Genomic DNA, 25,209 nt, shown 5'->3' on the forward strand with positions numbered 1-25,209 from the left:
ATGTGTCGCGGAACAGGAGGGCAAATTTTCAGTGACTTAAACACACACACACACACACACACACACACACGTACACATTTATGTTAATGTCCACATTAAGACACATACATGTACATGCACACACACTTAACTTATACACTGAGACACACACATACTGTATGTACAGAGACTATGACATGCGCATGCACTTATCTACAAACAAAAAAGGCATTCTTTCATTATAGTGACAAACCTTCAAACTAAGCTACACATAAACAAACTGAAGTATGTACAGGAGGATGTGAACAAAAAACGACAAAAGACTTGTGAATAAAAAGGAACACCGTAGGCTGCGTGGTATGTTGAACGAAGGATGAACGCCACGTCCAGATCACTCAGTTTAACTGACTCTGTGTCGTGGCAAGGACATGGGAAGGGATGCTTTGGATTCGAAGTTTCTACAGAGAGAGAGAAAAGTCCGAAAGTAGATATTCAGCTTTTGAAAAATCCTCCAACCCCTCTGAAATGAGTGCTGCCTTAAAGGACCATACTGGTGGCTTTGCATGTTTTTGCCCATTGATTCTAAAAACACATACACACTGCCCATTATTCTCTAAAGCAGAACAGATGTGTTTAGATCGATTTTCGTACCTTCCAGGCAGACACTGGTTTCCATTAAATCCAGTACGCTTTGAAATCCATCTTACAGAAACATCTCAAATGCTTCAGGATTCAGAGTTATGTTATTGCAGTTGCAAGCCGCATTTTCCAAACTACTCATGCTTTCAAATTTTAAGGACACCCCATCATTCGCTTCTATAGAATTGACGGTCCACTGGTCAAAAGATTTTGATTGACAAGCAATGTCAGTGGAAAGTCAAAGCATGAAGACAAACAAGCAAAGCTTGAGCAGAGACTGTACTTAAAACAGCATAACAGCTAAACTAAGACGTAAAGTAGAAGGTAAAAGAGAATATTCTCTGTGTGTTTTTTTAGGAAATAATCATCAGTGATAGTTAAAGGGTTTTGAGAAGGTAATGTTTACTGTAGGTTGTGAATAGCAGTAAATGGCACTGATGAGTATTGTACATCCTTTTCCCCTATAATGGATATGAACCAACACTTCATCAACAGTGTGACTTTTGCTGGTTTCTTTAGATTGCTGGTCTCTGACCGCAAAATGACTGACCGTGACCACAACGATGAAAGGAAGAGAAAAGCAGAGCGACAGCTTTGATGAGGTTACAGATCTACTTTCCCAGGATGCTGCAGCTGTACAGACACACTGCGGGAGATGTTTCCATTATGTTCTCCTCAAGGTTCAGAAATGTTAGCTGGTAATGTACACAGACAAATCTGGAACTGCCAAGCAACAGAGAGCTTAGTATAGGTGTGGGGAAAAGTGAACAGAAATGAAGCCACAGGCGATCTGGTGTGTTTTATAAGGTCAGAAGAATTCCTATTGTGAGTGTTGGTTTAGTTTGCCTGAAGTCCTACATGAACAGTGTATAGATTTAGGTAATAATGTTTATTATTACGTAGGACAAAACAAACATCTGCACATCAACTCTAATAAACAAATGTAGTTTTTGCTTCATAGGTTTCTGGGAAAAGAAATGTTTAGCTGCTATTAGATGAGGTACAATCCAGTAACTACAAAACAAATTCTTCCTCCTGACATCAATATTGAATAGTTTTAAAGAGACTAAGCGTCATAACCATGGACATCATTACATTACGACATTTTGGCAAAACACAGATATTTGAATTGGTAATATTTAAAGTCATATTTCTAGCAAGTGGAGACTGAAATGTTAGAGGCTCTGTATCTATTGGACAAAGAATTTGTTTTTACTGTAACTTTGGTCATGTCTGTTAAATCAGCATACTGAACCGTGTGCAATGTCAAGACGCTTTTAAAAAGATGTTTCATGAGTGTTTGATAAGACATGGACAAGTATCGATGTATGAACTGAACCAAGAGACTCTGTACAGATCATGCATGTTTTTCAACCTATGGTTCACCACCCTAAATGGGCCATTGGTGACATTGAGTAGGTTCCAGCTCACCTAAAGAAGTGGAGTAATATATTGCTGGTCCTGTAGCTCCAACTGGTCATGAAATCTGGCTGTAAATTATGAAGCAGGCCCGATGTATAATAAAGAAGCCTTTATTCCACAAAGTTGGAACTTGAGAAAGTGCTGAACAGGACCGGTGTCGAGTGGACTCTGGCGTGTGGGATTTTAGCAACTTCAGTGACTTTGCAAGGCAGTAAATTGTGATTTGTTCTTAATGTTAAATCAACACAACTTGTTCCCCCTCTATTTGACTTTCTTCTCAGTGGTATTTATTTGTTTAGTCTGGAGTAAAACTGCTTGTTTTAGAAGTTGGGAGGACAGATTATTTTGGGGAATACCTCAAGCTCCCAAATCAACCGACTCAACCTTGATGTCTCAAAAACTGGATGCTTATTTAACGCTTGTGTTGCTCTGTCTTTGTATTTATGTACTGTATGTTTGTGTACCCTTACATTGAAGTCTGCACAGTACTTTTCTTTTTTTTCTTTTTCAAGATTTTCAACTGTTAACATCTGCTTCTGTTGATGCACCTTCCCACTCCCACCTGTTGAAATTAGGATCAGTCGCGCCAGCCATCATGGTTATTTATTTTTTGAGAATCTGGCCCATTCCACAATTGTTTCGGCTCAAAGGAGCGTTACCTGAAATTTGATGGCTTGTCTTTCTGTTTCTCTGACAGTTTAAGTTGTTTCCCAGAACAACGGATACAAAACAAATGCTGAAACAGAACAGTGCTGTAGTTTAGAGAGAGGATGGACAGGGGGGAGGAGAAAGCCAGATAGACTCACTAAAGTAAAACGTAGGTTTATTTTATATGGTTTACTAGACGATGCAGTTACATGCATGGATTAGTCCAATAATAATAGCCTCTCATATTTTCATATATTTAACTTCATCCCACAATGATGTTGCTGAGCATGCAATTCCAGCAATAGTAGAGTAAATATATCCTGCTGGGTCTTGTAGGATCCCAATCTCTTTGCATTGGTTGTATGTATTTCTGCATTTTTGGATGAGTGTGCTTGTACAGTATGCATCTGTGTGTGTGTGTGTGTGTGTGTGTGTGTGTGTGTGTATGTGTTTGATATGAGTGGGATCACAGTGAGAGGAGCTCAATCTAAGGTTCAGAGGCCAAGCCAGTAAATCTATCAAACGGGTAACACAGCAATGGATGCTAGACACTTTTGATGCTGTTAGAAAAATAAACCAGACCGACACAGAGCAGAGGGAGCCCGCAGAACATTAACATGGGCTTGGCTACTTGGCTTTGGCCACATGAAAGAGCTAACCAGCGCTGAGCTGTTTGAGTAGAGAAAGAGAGAGTTTATATGGGGGTGTGTTGAATGTTGAAAGTGTTCGGGACAGCCACTCCTCAAACATTTTAAAGGGTGTGAGGGTGAATGTGACGCTGGCAGTATGATCCAAAGGAAATCAGGATTTGGTGTCTTCTCGAACTGAGTTAGTTTGTGAGCGCTCACAAACAACATTGTATGAGTCGTAGCCACTGACATACTGTCTGGGCTGTTGAATGCTGACACCATGATCATTGGTACATTTTTCTTGTCAGGTCTTGTTCCTCAAAATTTCAAGTACACAGTTAAAACACAATTGAGTACGGAGGATTAACGTCCTGCTCAAAACTCCCTCCCTGCTAGCTTCTGCTGCATACTAGCATCTTTAACTCAATGGTTTCTTCATATCAGCCTTTCTGAAAAACATGATACTGGTGTTTTCTGTTCAAGATAAAAGGCTAGTGTATTTAAACATGAACACTGTGTTACTTTAACCAAGATAATGGCAGTTACTTTGTTCCCACTCAAAACAACATATCCTATCAAGTAGCCATTAGCACATAGACAAAGCCTCATGAAAGCAGTGTAGTAATAATAAAATAATACAATGTACCATCCAGTTCAGCTGTAAATACAAATCGAGCCTTAAGGAATAGTTTAACAGCAAAGACTGATAACTGGAAATGCAGCTAGCTTGTCATACAGTTGCTTTAAAATGGACATAAAAAACCTCAGGCACATTTAACTTTTCAGAAAGACGGATACAAGAAACCTTCTCGCCATTACTGCAGAGGCTAGCAAGGAAAGACAGAGGGATTACAGTTCTCTATATGCGGCCATATGTATGACTGACCAGCTTTCAGGCACCATCCTGTTGGCAAATGAAAAACTGTGCAAACATGTTGACACATTCTGCGAGCCAGAATGATCCCCCTCAGGCAAACATAGCCAAATGTGACGCTTGTTTTCGGGCGTAAAAGCTAATTTTGCTTGCGAGAAGATGACAACTTTGATTTCATTTTGAGTATGCTGCCTGAGTAATAGTTTCTCATTTTTTTCTGGGCTCTCACACAAATATGCATCAAATTCAACAACCTAAAGAATATGAAAATAATAAAGCTTGTAGGGTCTTCGGCTTGTGGATGTCGTGTGTGTATATGTGTGTCCAACACCACACGATTAGGAGGCAGAACTCCTACAAGACATTTTCAATGACGGAGCATTGCGACCATTGTGTTTCCCTCAAAGACATTGGCGCAGAGCTGCTCCTCGTTCATTACAGCGGCCTCTTGTGTTTTACTCTTTATTACTGTAATTACATCTCAGTGTCAATATTCGTCCCCTGTGATTATCCTGAATGACTTCTTTGCAGACAGAATGAAATAGTCTTCAACTGATTTCCTCTTATGTGCCGGGACTTTGTTTTTCTCTTTTTGTAGATATGTATAAAGGTCTGCTTTCAATTGAGTATGTTTGTGCTTTGTGGTTTACTGTACCAATAAGAAATATATACAGATACTGAACAACACAGAAACGTGTATATACAGTAGATATAACATACAGGTGAAGATATACGCCCATTTTAAGGTAACGGGAACACACTGGTTCTTATTTTCAGGTGATTATATACAAAAGAAAACACACTTATTAATATGATGTTTCATTTCTGCCAATAGTTCTCCCTAAATGCTACAGACTGTTCCTTTAAATCTCGGTTGGATTATTTATGTATTGTCATCAAGGTTGAAAACCCATCAACAAACACAAGCCTGAAAATGACCCTATGATCCTATCCTCTGAAGTGCTACTCTTTGGAGTTTACTATCAGAATTAGTCTAAAAGCTACTCAGCCAAATTCACAAATATTCAATTACCTTTTTTATACATTTTGCTGTTCTGTTCTGTTGAGTCACGAGGCTTTATGCTTTTATGTAAAGTTTGTCAAGGTTGAACATTCAGCTAATTTAATCCCATATAATGTAAACCCTCTCATCCTGTATCCAGGCCCCAAGGCTGCTCTGTTTATAAAAAGGCAACATCAGCAAAATATACCAGCTGACACATTAAACGTTTATTTTTTAAGCCGCATATGCACAAACAGGTTTGGAAACAAATCCTTGCACAGTTATTTTACAGGGATTCATTCCATTCCAGCGGCGTTATTCCTCAGGCACACGGTCCGTCACTTTGTTCACTCCAAAAGGGTAACATACCATACAACACCAAACCACCATGCATGCCTGCCAAAGTGACCACATATAGTACTTTCACATTTAATGTTCAACAACTGGTATATGTTCTGCTGAGCAATCTTCTGGGAGACAGATGCGTTCCAATTTCAGTTGTTGAACTGTTTCCAAAACTCTTGTGGTGGTATCCAGGGGGTCAGCAGTACATCATTGTTTTCTGCTGTTTGTTTATAATGCCATCCATGCACGCTACTTTTGAAACTCGACTGGCTCCGGTCAACTATGTGCAACTGCGTCTTTCCATTGAATTTACTGCTTCACTTTGTAAGCTCTTGAGTCATGGACAGGAATCTCCTTGAGGAAATTATTGGACTCAGCTCCAGTTTGAGAAACAGGATATCACAGCAAAACAGAAAACCATGCATTAAAGAGAAATGAGTGTATTGCAGTGCTGTATTTTCTTATGAATGAGACATTCTTTCCTCACTGCATCTTACAAGCCTCTACTGTCTGACAAAGTATAGATGTGATACCATAATTACAGTATCTTGTACAGACTTTCATCTGTATAGCCAAAGGATAACAGCTAGCCTTGCAAACATCCCATTTCAATAAATACACTTTTTAACTAATTGGTGTCAATTTACCCTTTGAGGCCATGATGAATAGGCTCGGAGAGGATTTTTAGAAAATGCTCTTTTTGTTTTGGTATGTGACAATGGAAACTTGTTCTCATTGCTGATTAGTTGCCATTAATCTTTTTACATGTTTATCACAGACACTTAACAGGAACATTTAGATGTTTGTGTTTGTACTGAGAGGTCATTTTGGTTTCTCTTCACTGACCCGGCCGCATACATGATCAGTACTGTGATAGTTTGGTTACCTTCAGAGCTGCTACATGTTTTCTTGACTCTAGGGACGGCAGTGTCGGTGGGTCAGTTCGCCACCTTGGTCTAGACTGAAATATCTGAACAAATGCTGGATCGATTGCCATGACATTTGGTACAGACATTCATAGTCTCCAGAGGATGAATTATGATGGCATTGGTGATACCTTGACCTTTACCTTTTCCTCCAGCTCCTTCATCAGGTCAACATTTTTCTTTGTCCATTACTTTAGTTTTCAACCAAATACAGAAACGGAAAGGACAAGGATGCCAAGTTCTGCCTGATTCTCACTGAGAGCAGGATCCACAGGCTGGCCCGCTACTACAAGACCAAGAGAGTACTGGCCCCCAACTGGAGGTATGAGTCCTCTACAGCTTCTGCTCTGCTGTAATAATCGCTACACTCTTTTGGATTAATAAAAAATTTCAATTGAAAAAAGAAAATAATAATAAATAATATCCCTCACTACACTGCTATATTGAATGTAATGCATTGGCTAAAAAATAAACAAAATGCACAATAAACACAGGTAAAGATGAATTTTCAAGTTTTCTATAGATATCACAATAATATCATCATTGTGAATTATTTTGGCCATGATAATCACGTAGTGATTACAGCCCTACTCTGACGTCAGCCGCGGGGCATTAGGGCATACATGTAGCTGGGAACAATTACAAATCAAAGCTTGTTTCACATTTCTACACCAAACTTGCACCTCATGAAAATGGTGAAGCGGTCATTCAAACCACAAATTGCTATAGCAAAGAAACCAAGAGAGGTCTGGCAGTGTCAGTGACGATCTGACGGCAATCCACACCCACAATTTCAACAGTTGCCTCCAGACGTGTATTCCTGTGACAAAATGATAGATTCACAACAACTAGATTTTACAGGCGCGGTGACTCAGAATTGATTTATATTTATTGGGATACTGCATGGTTGGAATATGCACCAAACAACACTTCATCATAGGAAATAAGCAGTCAGGAGGAGACGCTTTCAGCATTTGTCACACAGAGTGACTCATTTACCCATATGACTTTTTTCCTCATTGCTTCTGTGAATCTCAAACTAATTCCACTGAACATTTAAGGACTTCATGGAGGCTGGAAATGCACATATTTCCACGGAAGTCTCGATTTGATGATGTCCTTTCCTCTGACTTCTAACCACTAGATCTTCTGATTGATCATTCTTGATGAATACATTTTCTCTTACACCAGCCCCGTCAACCTTTCAAAAAGTCATTGAAATTTCTTTTGAAAACCCACAATTTCCCCTATGACACAATAATAAAAAAATGTAATTATCTTAAAATATAAATGCTGAAGATTTTCGTGATTTTGGAAACACGTGTTGTACACTGTCCTAGTGCTTACATCACGTAAATGTTCATAAAACAGATCCCTGAGTGGAATTTTACCACTGATACATGCCACTTTGTGTGAAGAAAACTGGTTACGCTGAAATGTTAACCTATTGCATTTAAAACTAAAAAGATTGCTTTGGAGTTCAGAGTGGGGTCCCTTCTTTCTGCGTTATAACCCTTTGTCTGCAGTTTGAGGGAAACTTCCTGGTGTCACCAGTTAATAATGAGTACAATGTGAATGCAACATTACTTCTGATCTCTGTGAGGTTAATCTGTCTCATTTGGGGGGGGGGCAGGTTCATCTCAGGTTCATCTCCCCTGAACTGGGATACAATTAATATTTTTCAATTTACGGGAATATGATTTATGGGCCCTCACTATTATTTTGGTTGCAAATGTGCAACATGTAGTCTCCAGCTTTTATTATGGAAAAACCACATCTGTTTGAAGACACGTGCTTTCAATTTGCTTTGTATGCCTCATTTTCCTAAATGTTGCCTTTCTTGTGGCAGTTACTTGTCTGTTAAAGAAAGTTCTCTCTGACAGTGATCTCTGATGAAGGTCATGGTGGTTATTGGGTGTTATATTGGGGAGCTCTGGAAGCCATTGGCTTATTTTAGAGGTCTTAGGTAAATGCCTCAAGCTTTGAGGTTTGGCACAAAAGGAGAGGGAACAAATGGGATAAAACAGCCAAATCACCACTGAGACAGAGAACAGCTGGCCTGGATGGATGGGGCTGATTAGAAATTTTAAAGGATCTTTAGATGTGGTGACAGTGTAGTCTCGAATCGCCTCTCCTCCTGTGTACCAGTATTTGTCATTTCTGGCCACACTCGAGGGTTTAAATAGCCACAGATGCTGGCCCGACTTCCATTGTGGATGGAAACAGGCGAAACCGAGCTCTTCTCATTATTTAAACCACCTCTCCAGTCTGTTCACCATCAATTTAAATAATTGCAAACACATTTCTTAAATTCATCAATGGTTTATGAGGCAAAACAAGAAGCAGTTTTTCAGCTAACTCGAACAGATATTTGCCCTGATTGTCCTTTTTGCAAACAGGAAACTTATTTTAATGAGGACTGGAAGTGATAAGACCATCAGACCACCAGTGATATGATCATCTTACAAGTGTAAGATGATACTTTGAGCATGATGTCACAAGAAGGGATAACAAGAACACTATTATGATTCCTAAAATTAAAAATTGTGAGAAATTGTTTGTTGCTGACAAAAGTTGCTGAATTTTTGTTTTGAATGGTCATCATACATCCTAAAAACCATGCACCTGATCACTAAGCATTGGAGTTGAGCACAAGACTGCTATGTGTTTGTGTATGTGATGTGCTGTATCATTAGTGAAACAATGAGTTGTCTGAGAGAGTGCTATACAGTATGCAATCAACACTTTGTTCTCTTGGTTTTCTGATGTTCAGATGAAATACTGACATTTTACTAAAAATGCAAAATGACTGTTGGAGGCCAGTAACTGCAAATTACATAAGCACAAAGCAGGACACGCTGATTCGTGGGTCTTGACATGCTTTAAAAGCTTTACAAAAGATACAGCTTCTACTAAAATTGTGCTTATATATCCTAAAGGCACACAGAATATCTCATCACGGTCAACAAGCATTCATATTACATTTTTTGTTTGAGAAAAGTAATGTGTTGATTGTTTACTGCCCTCACCAGGAGGTCAGACCATCAGGACGCTCTGCTTCTATACATTTTTTTATTTTGAAATCACCAATATACTACTAATCTAGAGGAAGTTATTTCCTGAGGGTCTGTGGTGTTTGTCTCCATCTGTAGGAGAACGGAAATACGTGCAGGATGAAGCGTGATGGTATAGATAGAGACAAATAAACCCACAGCTACAACATGCGGGAGTTAAATGTTGCTCAGCATGCACTGCTCTGGGGATATTTTGGTCTTTTTTTACATACGAATTAACAACAATTTATTGATTTTACTTATTTCAATAACTATTTTAATCCGTGACATACTTCTGTGTAAATCGAACAGCGCTGTCATCATTAACATTCAAAGAAGAAGATTGTATATATATTAGATTATCATTATTTTGCTTGAAACGATTTTAATTTTGCAAGGCGGAACTCTTCTGTTGAGATTGGTGGGGAAGGATGTTCTTATCGGACTCGGTTGTTGCTTACATTTTTTGAACAGGAACTACACTGGTGAGTGTTTTCTTCGTTAAATTAAGCGATGGGGTACCATTGTCTGACTTTATCAATAGATAAGTAAATACAATTGACATTCAATGACCATTTGTCGTGTAACAGTGTGAGACAATAAAAGACGAGCTGTGGAAGCATTGTGATTTAAAGGCCTGGACAGCTAACGTTAGCCGTGCTGCGCTAACGTCATTCAACAACATTACGTTAAACAGCGAGCTAGCTGTGAGGCTAATGACTAGAAGACATCAACTTCCTCAACGTTGACAGGCAGTTATTTATGTCTTCGTCATGTCTTTGTTCCTGTTTGTCTGTTATTCAACGTAGTAATTGTCCACGGACGTCTGATCAACCTCCACAGGCGTTGTTTGTTTAAAGTCACGAGAACGCTGTGCAAGCTAGCACTAACACTAAGTTAGTTAAGTGTATAAGCTAATGCTAACCTAATATTACGTCATTTCACATTGAACCACACAGTGGGCCCAAATAACAGCTGCTGTTATGAATAAATACTCTTGACCACGATTGAAATAATAGGATACAAAGGTGTATGATGATTACAGCCTTCACATAAACACAGCTAAGGCTGGGGTTAAGATATCTAGATAGCTTCCAGATATCTCTGGATGGCTGGAAGGATAAACCAGTGGCATGTCAAATCTTGCACTGCAGCATTTAAATGTTCAATCTGTTCAGCTCCCAGTCCTCACCACAGTCCCTCCTCAGAATGTTTATTCATTATATTTAACACTTCCCATGCTACATGCAGGAGACCAAGAGACTTTGAATATAATTACGCGTCTGTAAGCAGAGGGGCTGGGAAGGCTTTAAAGATGTGATGTAAACTGAGAGGTAATACAGTGGTAGCGCTCCCTTTTTACATCTCTGATTGCATTTTCAGACCATATTTTGCAATGTGGAAAATCAGTGAGCAGGACTACTTCAACTTGAATTTTTAAATGTTATACTTCAATGTGACTATTTCATTTAGTTGATCAAACTAAAGCAGACATGACCATCTTGTTATTGCGGTCTTACCTAGAATATAATATTTACCATAATATGATATTTACTAACTAATGAGAAATGTGTCCGTACCACTTGAATAATGAAAACTGTTCTGATCAGACTATATTTTATTTTGGTAAAGTCCTTATGTTAACACTTATCCATCCTATTCCCCAATCAAAGGTATAAAAAAAACATTGTGTCAGTATTAAAATATGATATCAACACTGGTTAGTAATAATGATACCTATCCCCAGCAAGCCATAGTACATGATACAACCCTGTAATTGAATCATAAATTAAATATGAATTTTTAAAAGTCTCTAACATCCTTTCTTCCTTCATCAGCAGGTGGAGGGATGAGTCTCTCCCCTGTGATTGGCACAGAAGTGCCAGAAACAGCTAACGGGGTTGTGCCACCCGTCTCTTCAGAGAACGGCCCTTACGCTCCGGTCTCAGTGAAATGTGGGGGGAGCAGAGTGCCCTGTCCTGGGGAGGCATCGAAGGATAGAGCCCTTGGACACACAGAGAACCACGTAGATGCAGAAAACAGAGTTTACGATGGCGACGGCCACTTGGACACAAAGGCGTACAATAATGGGAGAACATCTACTAGGTTGTCGCTGCACACCTCTCGTGTGACAGACGCCTCACTCCCCGCTGCCTCCTGCACGGGAGACTCTGAAGAGTGGGAATCAGGCTTCAAAGACATTCACGAGGCCTCTAACAATGTTGAGCCTCTTGATGCAGCTCTGTTGTGGGACCCAGCGCAGCAAGCACACTCCAAAAAGTCATCTCAGCGAGGAGGCCCTGCCGCTACAGGCAGACACCAGACGGAGACAGAGACTTTAGACGGAGACACTGACAGTCGAGACGAGGAGGAAGATGGAGAGAAGGAGAAACAGGATGAGGAGGACGATGAGAAAAATGAAAAAAAGTGGATTAATCAGCGTGCAGGAGGGAGAACAGAGGTGGCGGTGAGTGGGCTGTAGGATTATATTCATCTTTATTTGATTATGTGTGATTATGCTTTTAAATAGACTCAACGCTGAGACTTCAGTGTGCTTCAAATGAACTACAACACATTGACCACCTACCTCTCGCGACCAAGTTGGTCAAATTTTTTCCAAATGGCCAAATTTGAGTGTGAGACGAGAAGTTAATCAATTAGAAGAGAGGGCCAATGAACAGGAAGACAAGTGTGAAGCTCCTGGGCTGGTTTCACAATGATTTTTGCCAGCGTGATTTGATAAGCAGTAATTTAACTTCTCTTATTCACTTCCTCTTTTCTCCATTCTCTGTTCACCGCCTCACCCTTTTTTTTTTCTTTTTTTTAGTCTTCACGACACTACTCCTCCTCAGCCCCCGGTCCCAGCACCTCGTCCTCTTCCTCTCCTCCACCTCCTCTTCTTCCCTCAGACGATATCCCCTGCCCTCCCCACGTCATGGCCCAGGTCTGGGTACGCAACGTCCGGGGGATGCAGGACAGCAAGAGCCTGGATGAAATCAGCCAAGCTTGTGGAGGTAGATATCCGTCCAACAGGTTTGATTTTATGTCAACTGCAGTTTGGCTCGTTCCCGATCTCTTCACTTGTATGTACGCAAAAAACTCTTTTAGCTACGCAATAACTGAGCAGAAATATAGTGGAAACTGTGACGACATTAAGTAGGGCTTCCATCTCTTAATAAGTCAGTAATTACTGGGAATACTTTACAACTTTATTCAGCTGATTTTGGTGTATTCTCCACAGGTGGTTTGGGGGCCCGGGTAGGGGGCAGAGGGGGCCAGTCAGAGGGCCGGAGGGCCACAATCTCCTCAGCTCTGGAGCTAGATGGGACAGTCAGCCAGGAGGGTGACCTGACTCACTTCATCACCAAGAACCTGGAGCAGAAAATCAAAATGAGCTCCAAGCCCAGTCTGGACTGCAGTGACTGTGAGTATGGACCCCAAGCAACCTTCACAAGATTCTTTTTCCTAATTATTGTAATTCATAACCCAATTAGGAGAATTACACTCCAAGGAGCAGTATAAAACATTCAGAGTATTAATAGAGCAGCAAACCACTATAATCAATGTAAAGATATAGTGGAGTAATGTCCACCTGGACAGACAATCTGAGCTTCTCCTTGATTTGTTGACATGGACAGGCCCCGTGCTCTTAGTGTATGTTCATGCATGAGTGTGTGCGCACCACTGGCTAGCTCATGCCCGCCGCGCTCACTGCTCTCATACAGCTGATTTGTAAGCATCAGAGAACGTGTGACTATATTTCATATACAGTATGTCTGTGTTCATCTATCGGTGTGCTTTATGGTTGTGTTGCATTTGACTCGCAGAAGAAGCGTGTGCAGACAGTATATGTTCACATGTAGAGGCAACCCAGTGGCCCGAAAAAATGTTTGCATCATAAGCTTCTGGGAGATACATTGAATATTGATGTTTCATAAATGCGTTTCGTCATCAGTCTTGTATGAGATGGACCTTTCTCGAAAGTCCTGTGTTTATTTGACCCATCCACCACCCCTCCCCCACTACCTTGTTACACTTGTTTTTATATCTAGCTCTCAATCGTCACTTGCTCCGCCCGAATTCAGCGTATTTCTTGGTTCGAGTCCAATGCCGACAGTTTTTCTTGCCGACTGGGCTGATGGAGGATGTGCGTAGTGCAGGTTACTTTTATAACTGCGACGTGTTTGAGGGTCAGGAGGCCCTAACGGAGGATGTGTTTGTGTTTGCCTCTGCACAGGGAGGTGTCAGAAATTACATTTCAGCAGGTTAATAGCATTTTTACGAGCAGCGGTGCTGGTGCTGACTTGAAGTCAGATTCACTGCCAGCTTTTCCCCCGCAGAGGCTAACAGGCCCAGTCTGCCCGACTCATCATTTATGCATAACTTTGGTCATGTCTAAACCATAATAAGTAATGGAGAATCGATGCACTATCTTAAGCAAATGAATTGCTGTATCTGATGTCTTATGATGGAGGTTTACATGAATCATCTGCCACCCTGCAGTGTTCATGATTCAGCAGCTTTGTTATGACTAAGATGTGTCGATTCTATAAAGAGTTCCTCCGTGAACTCGTGAAAGCTTTGTTTGAAGAATAGTGAAGAAAAGTATTGATATAGCAGAAACTGCAGAGGTGCAATTCTCCCATATTTACCACAGTCAATATCTAAGGGTTCTAGTTCAGAGAGAGAAGTCGGTTGTGAAATGGGGTTTCGTGGTGAGAGTGCGAACTTAATGCAACCAATAATTTCAACAGTAGTGAATATAGGACATACAATGTAAACACCTTTTGGATATCTGCTCAGTCATCGGCGTAGCAGTTAACAAACCAAAAAGCATCACAATGTTGCAACGTGTTGAATAGCTATCAGACGGGTCATCACGCGTCCTGTTTGTACATCGTGATGGTCATTGTTAAATGCAGATGGTTGTCCTGTGTAGTGCGGTACAATTGGTTAGAGAAACATTCACCCAATCAGCTTTATCATTTTTCGATTCCTCTCGATGAGATTTTCAGATGAATAGTTCATTTGTGACGGACGCTCTCTTCGCCGTCGCTCTGTCCATTTCCTAACTTGTAAATCAGCCTCGCCGCGTGTTTTAACGAGCAGCAGAGACTCAACCCCACAGCAATTGAAACGGATAGTTTTCCCAAAATGGTCACTCAGAAATGAAATCATCTCTATAACATCAGCAGGTTGACAAAGTCAAGCCTGCCCATTAGCGGCCATCTGTCTTGTCAAATTTTCCAGGAAAAAGAGGCCTGAACCGCTGCCCTTCACCCAGAGGGGGAAACCCATCTGTGTTCGAGTGTCTGCTGAACTGGCCACTCAATTTAAACACGGGAACACAGTCGATATGCCCTCGGTGGCAGCTCATTCCCTCTACCTGCTGATTCAATTAGGATAGAGGACTCAGACTTCGTTTGGACTGGAGGGATTTATAGCTGAGGTCCTGCTGCAGCCTGACGGGAATCAATTTCAGAGACGGAAACCTGCTCATTTGTTTTACTTCACGACTCAGAGCGTACGTGTTCTTTTAATTATGTGCCGTGATGTGCTGGCAGTCTTTTTGTAAGAGCAGCTGTTCCTTCAAATGAGAATAATTCTTCAGTTGCTCTTGCGTGTAATTTGTGTGATGTTTTGTCTTATTTTTCGCTTGAGAACCGATTTCCTTGAGGTCGTCGTTATTGGCTTGTGCTTGCACACGTGTTGTGCCTGTTTGCATCACTCGCTGCCTTTCTCTGACTGTGTGTGTTTGTCCTGAAAGAAGTCATAGATTTGGGCTCTTTGTGTTCTGGGAATTTTCACAATTTTCTTCTTTTTTTTTTCATCGATTATACTAGTTATCGAAAAATCAAATGAACACAAACATTAGTTAGAGCCCTACTTGTGTATATTATTCATGAAATTTCATAATTATTTCTTACCAGCGGACTGCTCAGGTCCCATCTTCCGCAGCCGGGGTTTGTCACGGAGACCAGCAGACATCCCGCCCATTGATCCAGCCGTCCTATTGGATCTTCAGAGACACACCCAGGAAGTGGCGCACAGTGTGGAGATGATGATGCGGAGCCTCAATGGAACAATCCAGAATGTGAGTCTGAAACTCTGTCCGTTCATGATGCATCGTGTGTTCAGCTCCATCGTTCTGTTTCGTCCTCTGGTATCGTCTCTCACACTCACACACTGTATGTTTCTCATATCTGTCATTGATTGGTCTTTCTGTCCATGATTCTTCCAGATGACAGCTCTGAGTGTGGGCTACATCCAGACCTACAGAGACTCAGTTGACAGCTTGGGAGAGTCTGTGGATATGAGTATAAAGGTGACACTGTGTTTGTGTGTCTCTGTATCTTTGTGTGTGTGTGTGTGTGTGTGTGTGTGTTACTTTGACAGAAACATGTTCTCTGGGGTTGTTGTAATTCTGGGAAATGTAAGAAATTATAAGTTAAGGGTCCACCAGAACGTGAATTGCAAACGTTCACTACAAAAGGAGTTATAGATTGATGAAAGCTGAGTTTTTCTTTCACCAAATTTGAATTGTGCTGTCTTTTCTACATCCTCTTGGACACATACAGTATATTACCTTCATTTGTTGGATAACCTGTCGGAATACTCAATGTCATTTAAGAGGAACAATGTAGTTCGTTATCTTGAAACCTGACTGTTAAACTTTGTAGAAAAACAATATAAGTAAACTAGAAAGCAAAAGCATTTTTCAGTGACAAAATCAAATCAGCTTTGTTATAAAAGGAAGCAACAATGTGCAGCGCTATCATCGTTTTTATTCTTTCCACGTTCCCCTCATTTTCTCCACTTCTGATTGGGCTGAGGTTTGTATTAAAGCATCAGCTTTTTCATTGGCTGTCTTGTATTTTTTTGCTCCCACAGGGCATGTACACACTGATGGCTCGCTGCGAGGAGTTGGATCGTTCCATGCAGCCCATACACACCCTGGCGGCCCAGATCCGTGACATCAAACGCACCCTCGACGCTCTGGAGGCGATCTGCAAGTAGCCCCCCCACCTGTCCGATTTGAATACACGCCCCCAGCTGCAAAGATCCAACATCAAGCACATCCTGAACGAGGCTGTCTGCAAGTAAACCCACCTTTCTGCAGGTAGCGCGCACACACTGCAGCCAAGATTAAGTGCACCTCTGGATTCCAGGAACCATTGCTACTAGGCACGCTGGAGGATTGGCTCTCATAGTCCCGCCGCTTATTCATAATTTGAAGAAGATGTTTGTTTCGTGAGATTCCAAATGAATTTGCGATTGATTTTCTCTCGGGGTCGAGCTTCGCTTACTTTCTTTTTTTGTTTTTAAAGCCTCTAATGAAGTTGTCATGAAACGAAATCTCAGAAATTAACCCGTTTTGGAGACACTCGGTCAAGTGCCCTGAACACACACACACACACACACACACACAGACACAGATACACACAGATCCTTGAAGATGTGTTTACAGCGAGAGGAGGAATATTGTGTCGTCATCCGTCCAGCCCGCTTTGTTCAGATTGCACTAACCTTTCCTCCCCACATGGGGGCGATGTTCCTCTCCGTGTGTCTCTTCGCTGATGGAGAGGCCGGTATGAACTGCTCAGAAGACAGTGACTTTTGCACAGGAACAGAAAGCCTATTTTTTAACCTTATGCAACAAAGATCCGATTCTTTTCACTGCAGGCTTAATGAGGGGAGGGGAGCATCATGTCTCATGTCTCTCTGTCTGTCTGTCTTATTTTAATGTTTATTTATTAAGTGTTCTCAGCATGCTTGCTTATTCGACTACGCTGCTACTCGGTGTCACTGGGAACTAACCAGTACAGCCAGAGTTTTGTCCCACTGAACGGTCCCTCTGGAGCATTTGGAGTTTAAGCTCAAATGCTGCTTGAGGGTAGTTGTCGAAGGTAATGAAAGTGTTTCACTTTTTCTACTCGGATTATGTCATGTTGTTTATCAATTTAAAAACTTGTAAACTTTATAAATCACAGGTCTGCTTCTGTGATTTAAAGCCAGGTGTCATACCACCTCACTCTCCTCCTTTTGTGCAATCCGAGATGTTTTCGTGCAAAAAATATCTTCGTGCGTATCACAACATTCCCAATGGCATTACATTTTTTAAAGGCTTTGTACTTATTTGACTTTTAAATGTCATCAAACCGAAGCAACATTTGATACATATTGCCAACCTGAAGACTTTCATGAAATCTGAACCTATTGAAAATGTAATTTAAATTCCAGACATGCAAGTAGCCAACAAACTGCTGAGAGTGTCATTGATCCTGTGAATGAAATTCAAACCAGTTATAGTTTGCTTCTGCCTGTACTGACCAATCACGAAGAAGAAGAAGAAGAAGCTACGTTTCTGTGCAGCATGTCCTCGCTTTTGTTTTCTTCAACATTGAAAGGATCGGACGACTTGTTTCCAACAAAGAGTCAACGTCACTGGAGTCGGGATTCTGTCTTCGCGTGTGAACTAACGTGGACTTGTGTCACATTTAATAGAAGTGAGTATTTATTAATTTACTCAAAGAGAAAAGCTACTGAACGAGTGCCGCGTGGCTTGGCTGTTACTTTACCGACCTGAAGCCATTCGCTCTCCTGGAGCGTTGTACTTGATTTAATGAAGAGACTGTGGTACGTCTGTCATTGCACTGGTGGGTGGCCTTGTAGTAGATCATTGTGCTATTACTTTTACATATACCCATTACTGATGGCAGCAAACATGTCAATTTGGTGGATTTTGGGATATTCATCTAAAAACTTTTATCAAAGCAATATTGGAAGCAAAGTCGGTACTTATTTTAGCCGTGGTTCTGCATCGTAACCTGTTCATGTTCACCACAAAAAGCTCAGATTGCATTCTTTGTAAAAATCTGCTCTTTGTCTCATCGTCGCTTTCCTCAACCTTGTTGGCAAAGAGGAAGAGCCGCATCTTCACAAAGCTTACATTAAAGAATGGGATGGTCCTGATTATACTGAAATGTACTCCAACATGTCTGTGCTTGTAAAGATGTTGATGCTCTTTTGCAGATGAAGGTTAATGTCCAGAGAGCGGACATGTGGGAGTCTTAGTAGATTTCCAGGGTGAGGGAGGATCCTTTGAAATGGGGAAATATGAGAGACAATGCCCTTGTTCATAATGTAAATGTATGATTAATTCATTTTCTGTTGTACAATCAGATGATGCACCTGTGTAGATATGATCTCTTTCTGTAACTAAAAAAAAAACAATTTAGATACCCGTCGTCTTGAGTGTATATTTTAATGAAAAATAACAAATAAATTTACATGAGCTGCAAGAACAAATGTTTCCATTTTATTTTCAAAGTGTGCTGCCTCAAGGAGCACTGAATGTATGTGAAAGAAACATATAAACAACTCTGACTTACAAAAAAATATATACAAATATGCAGGTTTTCTATTACAGTTTTGTGTTTTTTCTGAATTTAAAGGTTTGTCCTTTGAGTTAACAGTTACTGCATTTATAACATTCTAACCACAATAAGAGTTAAAAAGGCCTGAACTACATGCTGCGGAGACCAATAGGTGCAGATATTTAGACTTGTCACAGCGGCGTTATTAATAACGGTAACGATGGCTCTGTTTTACTAAGCTGTGACAGTGAGCCAGCATGCTCAATACCAGGACCCTGAAACGTAAGCAGCTAAATGGGATTCAGCCATCATTCATTCTATTATTCATACTTGTGCTTTTCCCTCTGTGATATTTCAAAAAGGCCCGTGTTTAATTTTGCAGAGGATGCTCTTGAAGACGTCAACAATCCACAACGTAAATCCTGGATGTTTTGAAGGCCAAAGTTGACGCATTCTGTTTGTCTGACATTGCATTAAACATGTGACTCTCAAACTGCTGCTTAACTAACTCCTAAAAGATTTATGAAAATGACAATCTCTGTCAGGCAGATTAACTGACGGGTTCACTCTGTTTACAAGTACACAGAAGGTCTCCCTGACCTTTCTACTATCTAGCACCACAGATCGTTTTGGTTTCATTTTAAGGATTTAAAATATTAGCCTCTGACCTTTCTGCTGTCACTCCAATCCAATGATGGTGAATAGAGTTTTAATTATTTAGGGTGAACCAGCCTTTTAACCCAGCACGTCTACTTAATGGAAAGAGAAACTCATAATTACCATTTCACATAGGACTGAAATGTATCAACAAAATGTGCAAAGAGAATAAAACCTTGCGCAGGTTTTACAGACTGCTTTTATATATCTGTGGTGACGGTGACTGTCTGATAAGTCTATCTTGTGTGTCGCATCTCTTCTCTCCTAAAGGTTTAAATTCAGCCTGTATGAACGGAAAAAAGTGACGTGTTTGTACCACTGCTGTCTCTCGGCACATTCAGTGATAGGTTTGAAGTTCCACCTGTGAACATCGTTTTTTTTTTTTTTTTTTAACAAAGCAGCACTCCTGCAGCTAGCAGAGATTCAGTGTTTTGCTCAAGGGCACTTCAGAAGGGCTCATATTGCAGTTATAGCCCAGACCTTCCAGGTGAAGGATGGTTTGTTCTTATTTTAAGGTTCCAGGCAAAGACTTCCAGCCACCAGCAACAGCAGAACAGTCATGTTTGGGGCACTCAGTGAATTTGTTCCACCGTCTGTAGTTACTTCCAGTGAAGGCGTTGGGCTTCCGGTTCCAGGTGAACTGCTTCCTCTCAACTCAATCACAGAGGCACCTTTTGTTGTAGAAGTTGCTGTAATCCCCAATACATCTCCAGTATTTTTTTTTACTGCACCCCCAACAGATGCTCCGTCTTTGGGGGACTGCTGGTCTGAGACGTCTCCGTCCACGGTCTTGTACCACTGGCATTGGAAGTCCTTCTTCCAGATCTCAGCTGGGTCAGGTTCTGCTGGTTTGGTGTTAGTCTCCGGCTGATCTGTGGCTTTTGCTGCTTCTTCCTGGTGGATAGAAAAATAATGTCAAGATTAGCAAACATTGCTGCTGTGATATTCACAGGGAATAGTGGAGGTTTCATGATATCAGTCTGAAAACTAAAGATTAAAGAGTACGGCTCAAAATCAGATGGAAATAAACTTTTCATAATGTTCTGCAGTTGCAGCAATATTCATACTTGTGTCTTACATTTTATGACAACTGAATAGTGATGAGTGCTCCCAGAGAACACAATGTTCTTGTGTTCAGTGTTCCAGCATATCTGTCTCTGTTGTGTCTCAGCTCCTGTATCCCTCTCTGCTTTCTTTCTGTCTAAAGACAGAAGATCCTCAGGCAACTGGACTCCCTGCTGTTGTCTTGGTTATCTTTATCAGTCGTGACTCAACATCAGTTGTTCGGCTTCCAACTCCACACGGAAAGAACATAAGTTGAGAAGTTGTGTCTCTTTTGACAATTGCCTTTCAACATGTGCTCACAGGCTTCAGCGAATCGACTCTTGAGTATCAGGAAAGGGAGGAAGTCAAAGAGGCAATCAGAGCTTTTCTTTAGGAGCTTTCATCTTTTTTAAGACATTGTAGTAGAATCTTATATCTCACCATCACGTGTGTTTGTTAACCTTTCTACAAAGAGTAAAGTAAGTAAGACACGCTGTACTTTACGCCCAGTTGTTTATTGCAGACACCAAGCTAACACTTTAGTTATGTCAATTTATATCAATGCAACACAGACCAAAGTTGTAGTTGTTGCTGCGCTGAGAGCAAACAAGCTTCGTGTTGACACGTGTACCAACGACAACATCAAGATGCATGACTTTGGACATATTACGTGATTTCATTAAAGGATCTTGTAGCGTTTGACCTACTGTCGTTTAGTGTGAAAAACACGACGACTTCCAGACTCCAAATTACAAGTCAACAAGTTGTGTAGTGAGGAACAGTTCGGCGATCTGACAACCATGACAGTTGTGTAGTGTGAACTTTGCTTTAGACTGCAGCAGTTCTAGCTTTGCGTAGCTAATTAACTGGAAACTGAAGAAGCTTCATCTGTCGTAAGACCATAAGGTCACCAAGTCTGTTTTACATCTGAACAATATGTCTCATGTCATCATCTATTTTTGTCTCATTGTAGGAGTGGGATTCAGTGCTTGTGAACAGGATTAATGACATCTGGAACACGATACATGAACGGAGCTTTATAAATCCGGCACAGATACATCTCGAAAGCTGCTTCAAATGACACTCCCTCACCTTCTCAGTCACCTTCTCCATCACCTTCTCCACCACTCCGGTCGGCAGTGGGAGGTGGAGGTAGACCGAGCTCTCTGGATTTTGACGGACGCATCGGCCCTTTCCCTGGCACAGAGAGGCTGAGCAGAGTCGAGTTGCCGTGGTGACGTTGATGGAGTAGGGTCCCAGGACCTTGCGGACAAACTCTGCCAGGTCTTGACACTCTCTCTGGGAGGAGGAGACAGGTTTGGGAAGAAAATGTTTGCCAACACAAAGCCCTCTTTGAAGTTTTCATTAGCGAGATGGAAAAAGTTGAATGGTAAAAATGTGTGTTTATAAACTGAACTCTTGACATGTAGAAGTGTCGGTGTATAAATGTGCAGACATATTCGTGGGTGTATGCACTTTATGTAAATGTATGGCCGTATACCTCCGTCTTAGTCTCGCTCTTCCCCCAGATGACAACTCCAGCTGTTCCCATGGCAGCACTCTCTCCTATGGTGCTAACCAGGTCTGCCTGTTAACAAGACATCATACAAAGAGGGTTTTCTTCTTGTCTCTGTACTCCTCATAGTACGATACATTATAAACACCATTATACTTGTCATATGAGCCCTCTGTTTATTTTAACAAATCCAACACCTGATGATGTGGACCAAACACACCTTTAGCTTTCTAAGTATTCTCTTTTTCAAACAGAACTGTCAGACTTTAGAAGCAGGGAAATAACTCGTGCTTTGATTCAACATGAGTCTACTTCTGTCCTCCGTCTCCATTTGTTCTGCTTCATCATTGATGCCTTTGCAAGGCGCTTGGATCAATGACCAGACGTTGACATCTCACCTGTGACAGGAAGGTGTTAGTTGATGCATAGACACTCTTGACCAATGGGAATACAGGAAGATCAGACACAGTCCCAGTCAGAGATGATACTCGTAGTGCTTCTCTGATTTGACAGGACAAGTGAAGCCTGGCTCCAGAGGTCCCACACTATAAAAAAAGGGGACAGATTGTACACATTTTTACCTGTAAACCAGCTACTTCACATTTATTCATTATTTACACAAAAGTACAGCACAGTAGTGTTACCCACCTGCATCTTCTCCAGGGTGAGGAGAGGGTAGAGGGCGGAGCATCGTTTCCACAGCCACAGAAGCTCGTCGTTGAGGGCCATCTCCGTAGCAGGGCACTGGCCGGTGTAATTGGCCAACATGGTTTGGGCGGGATCGCCATTGTAGCAGCTGGGGTAAGGAGAGATGCCCCATAATGCTTTGGGCCTTAACCTTTTGACCTCCCGTAGAGTTTCCATCATTACTGACTGGGCTGCTGCCTCGAAGTCCACCTGTGACGAGATCAATACATCCTCTCTCAGTGGAGTACAGACATTTTTCTGGGTTTTTGTGAATAGTAAATATGAAATGCCAAATCATCAAACCTAACCAAAAGGGGTGTGGGATGTAACCGTATTTACCGTGAGATGATGAAAATGTGTCAACTGTTTTTGTAGCTATCAGTTAATCATTTAAATAATTCTGGACAATTTGCAAATCAGTAAGCAGAACAGTGTTATGGCAATGTTGGCCTGCCATCATTTTGCAGATATTAAAAAGAATAGTTTAATAGTTTGACACTGTGGAAAAATACCCTTTTTCTGCTTTCTTGTTAAGAGTTAGATGTGAAGATCGATAACCACTCTCATGTCTTTCCATTAAATTTGAAGCTGGAGACAGCTGGGGACAGTTCTCATAGATTAGCATCTTTGAGGCTCACTAATTTCTACTCTGGTTACCTTTTAGTCTGGATTTGGCTCATCCAGTGGCCGCTACTTTAGTATAAAATGTTCCAGTCAAACCTCAAATCAACAGCCTTTGTCTTCATTCTTATCACATGATTTCCAATTCAGCTTTATTCACATTTACCAAGGGCTTCTGTTTGCATACTGTTCTAATCTTTCCAAACCGACTGAATGTAGTTCACAGAATCAGAGTTAAGTTGTTTTTACCCTTCATTGTAGCTTTGACACCATGTTTCTGCTGAGTGAATTATGCAAAAGTTGGCTCACTTTGTCATCACATCAAGTAATTACATGCTGTGACTCTTCTTCCCTCTCTTCTTCACTCGCTGCTGTAATGATCCATTATCCGCTCCTTCCTCCCCACTCCCTCTCTAAAATGTGCTCACATCATAATAAAATATAATTGCTAACATGATAGCAATACCAAATACTAAATGGTACCATAATGATGTTGTTAGTGTTCAAGGCCCACTGAATATTTACATCAAAGATTTTGTCTTTACTACAGAAGAAACACTTTTGGAAGCATCCCCCCCCCCCCCCCCCCCAATCAGCCATTCAGTATCTTGCACTCTCCAACATCTGCCAACCACTTTGAAAGTTTCCTCTCCACTTCCACTCATGATCCCTGATCCATTTTCTTATCAGTTATCACTCTTTCCTCACACTTTATCATCTTTTCTTACCTGTGACCACTTTTCCACCTCCTCCGGGGTCCAGTTAGGAAAGAAAGTCTTCAGCAGGTTTCTCGATGCCTCCAGATACATCGCCTGCCTCTCTTGGTTCCTTGACCACTGGGGGACCCACTCTGCCCAGCGCAGCACCCCCAGCCCAAGGTACCTCGGGGCAGGTAAAGCTGCCTCCAAGTCCTGCTGTGTCTTCTGGAGGTGGTTGTCCAGCCGTGTGTGCTGTGGTAGCCCCCCATTGACCGGTGTGTCTTTGTCTATAAAATAAGGGTAGTTCCCCAGCGTGTCCTCATAAAAGACGGCCACGCGGCCCTCCCGTTCCATCCCGAAAGATCTAGGATCTGGCCGACCGGAGCAGGAAGAGTCAGGGATGCCCCAGAAGATGATGAAAGGTTGTCCAGACAGGAGAGGGGGGCAAGCTGGCTGCGGTGGACCAGCAATACCCAGGTCAGCAAAGGCAGCAAGCAGAAGAAGGAGGGGCAGTAAAACTGGAGGCTGGACTTGAAGGATAGCTGATGAAAAAGTGCCCCGAGTCTTTAGATTGTGAGGTGTGAGTTTTGGTTCGGGCTTTGGGTCTGGACGGGACCGTGGCTCGGCCCACGCCATTGGAGCAGCCACCTCTCAGGCCGTCACCCCTTCAGGCCCTCACAGCCAATCATGTTCCTGTTAAACACAAAGCAAACGTCAAACCTCTTTCAGTCTGTCGGGTGATATGGTTATGATCAAATAATGAGCAGAAGGTGATGAAGGACAGCAGAATTATTCCTGCATGACTTTATTTTTATCATCACATACATACTTGCATAAAATTCGACCTCTACACTCAACCCATCCTAAGCGTTTAGGAGCAGTCGGCTGCTTTGAAGCGCCTGGGGAGCAACTTGGGGTTCAGAGTCAGACACTTCACATAACCGACGGAGCCAGGGATCATAACGGCAACCTTGTGATTAAAAGACGACCCGCTCAACACCCCTGAGCCACAGCTGCCCCAAAACTCTTAACGATGTAAACAAAACTAACATTAAGAGATCCGCACATACAAATCACAAAAAAACACATTC

General features: G+C 41.6%; 2 protein-coding genes across 2 annotated transcripts; one reads left to right on the top strand and one right to left on the bottom strand.

The window, feature by feature from the left end:
• The first annotated feature begins 9,678 nt into the window (after nucleotides 1–9,678).
• Nucleotides 9,679–18,827, top strand: borcs6 (BLOC-1 related complex subunit 6). Its single transcript, XM_076093353.1, has 7 exons — nucleotides 9,679–10,003; nucleotides 11,357–11,985; nucleotides 12,346–12,532; nucleotides 12,760–12,942; nucleotides 15,449–15,612; nucleotides 15,760–15,843; nucleotides 16,410–18,827. Exons 2-7 carry the CDS (start codon nucleotides 11,368–11,370, stop codon nucleotides 16,533–16,535), a joined length of 1,362 nt encoding a protein of 453 aa, XP_075949468.1. The 5' UTR covers nucleotides 9,679–10,003; nucleotides 11,357–11,367; the 3' UTR covers nucleotides 16,536–18,827.
• Nucleotides 18,828–20,015: 1,188 nt separating this feature from the next.
• Nucleotides 20,016–24,754, bottom strand: LOC142948566 (hyaluronidase-2). Its single transcript, XM_076090681.1, has 6 exons — nucleotides 24,149–24,754; nucleotides 22,761–23,009; nucleotides 22,511–22,657; nucleotides 22,098–22,184; nucleotides 21,701–21,895; nucleotides 20,016–20,446 (listed from the first exon to the last, which is right to left on the bottom strand). Exons 1-6 carry the CDS (start codon nucleotides 24,752–24,754, stop codon nucleotides 20,063–20,065), a joined length of 1,668 nt encoding a protein of 555 aa, XP_075946796.1. The 3' UTR covers nucleotides 20,016–20,062.
• Between the last annotated feature and the right edge of the window lie 455 nt (nucleotides 24,755–25,209).

Source organism: Anarhichas minor, unplaced genomic scaffold, assembly GCF_050575085.1.
Source record: "Anarhichas minor isolate MPS153535 unplaced genomic scaffold, ASM5057508v1 ptg000003l, whole genome shotgun sequence".
NCBI lineage: Eukaryota > Metazoa > Chordata > Actinopteri > Perciformes > Anarhichadidae > Anarhichas > Anarhichas minor.

Bases quoted from the DNA above. Each gene is read 5' to 3' on its own strand.
- borcs6 (XM_076093353.1), top strand. From the start codon at position 11,368: ATGAGTCTCTCCCCTGTGATTGGCACAGAAGTGCCAGAAACAGCTAAC. The intron at 11,986-12,345 runs GTGAGTGGGCTG...TCTTTTTTTTAG, and splicing joins GAGGGAGAACAGAGGTGGCG to TCTTCACGACACTACTCCTC. The intron at 12,533-12,759 runs GTAGATATCCGT...TATTCTCCACAG, and splicing joins AATCAGCCAAGCTTGTGGAG to GTGGTTTGGGGGCCCGGGTA.
- LOC142948566 (XM_076090681.1), bottom strand. From the start codon at position 24,754: ATGGCGTGGGCCGAGCCACGGTCCCGTCCAGACCCAAAGCCCGAACCA. The intron at 22,658-22,760 runs GTGGGTAACACT...CTTTTTTTATAG, and splicing joins TCACCCTGGAGAAGATGCAG to TGTGGGACCTCTGGAGCCAG. The intron at 22,185-22,510 runs GTGAGATGTCAA...TCTTGTTAACAG, and splicing joins CTAACACCTTCCTGTCACAG to GCAGACCTGGTTAGCACCAT.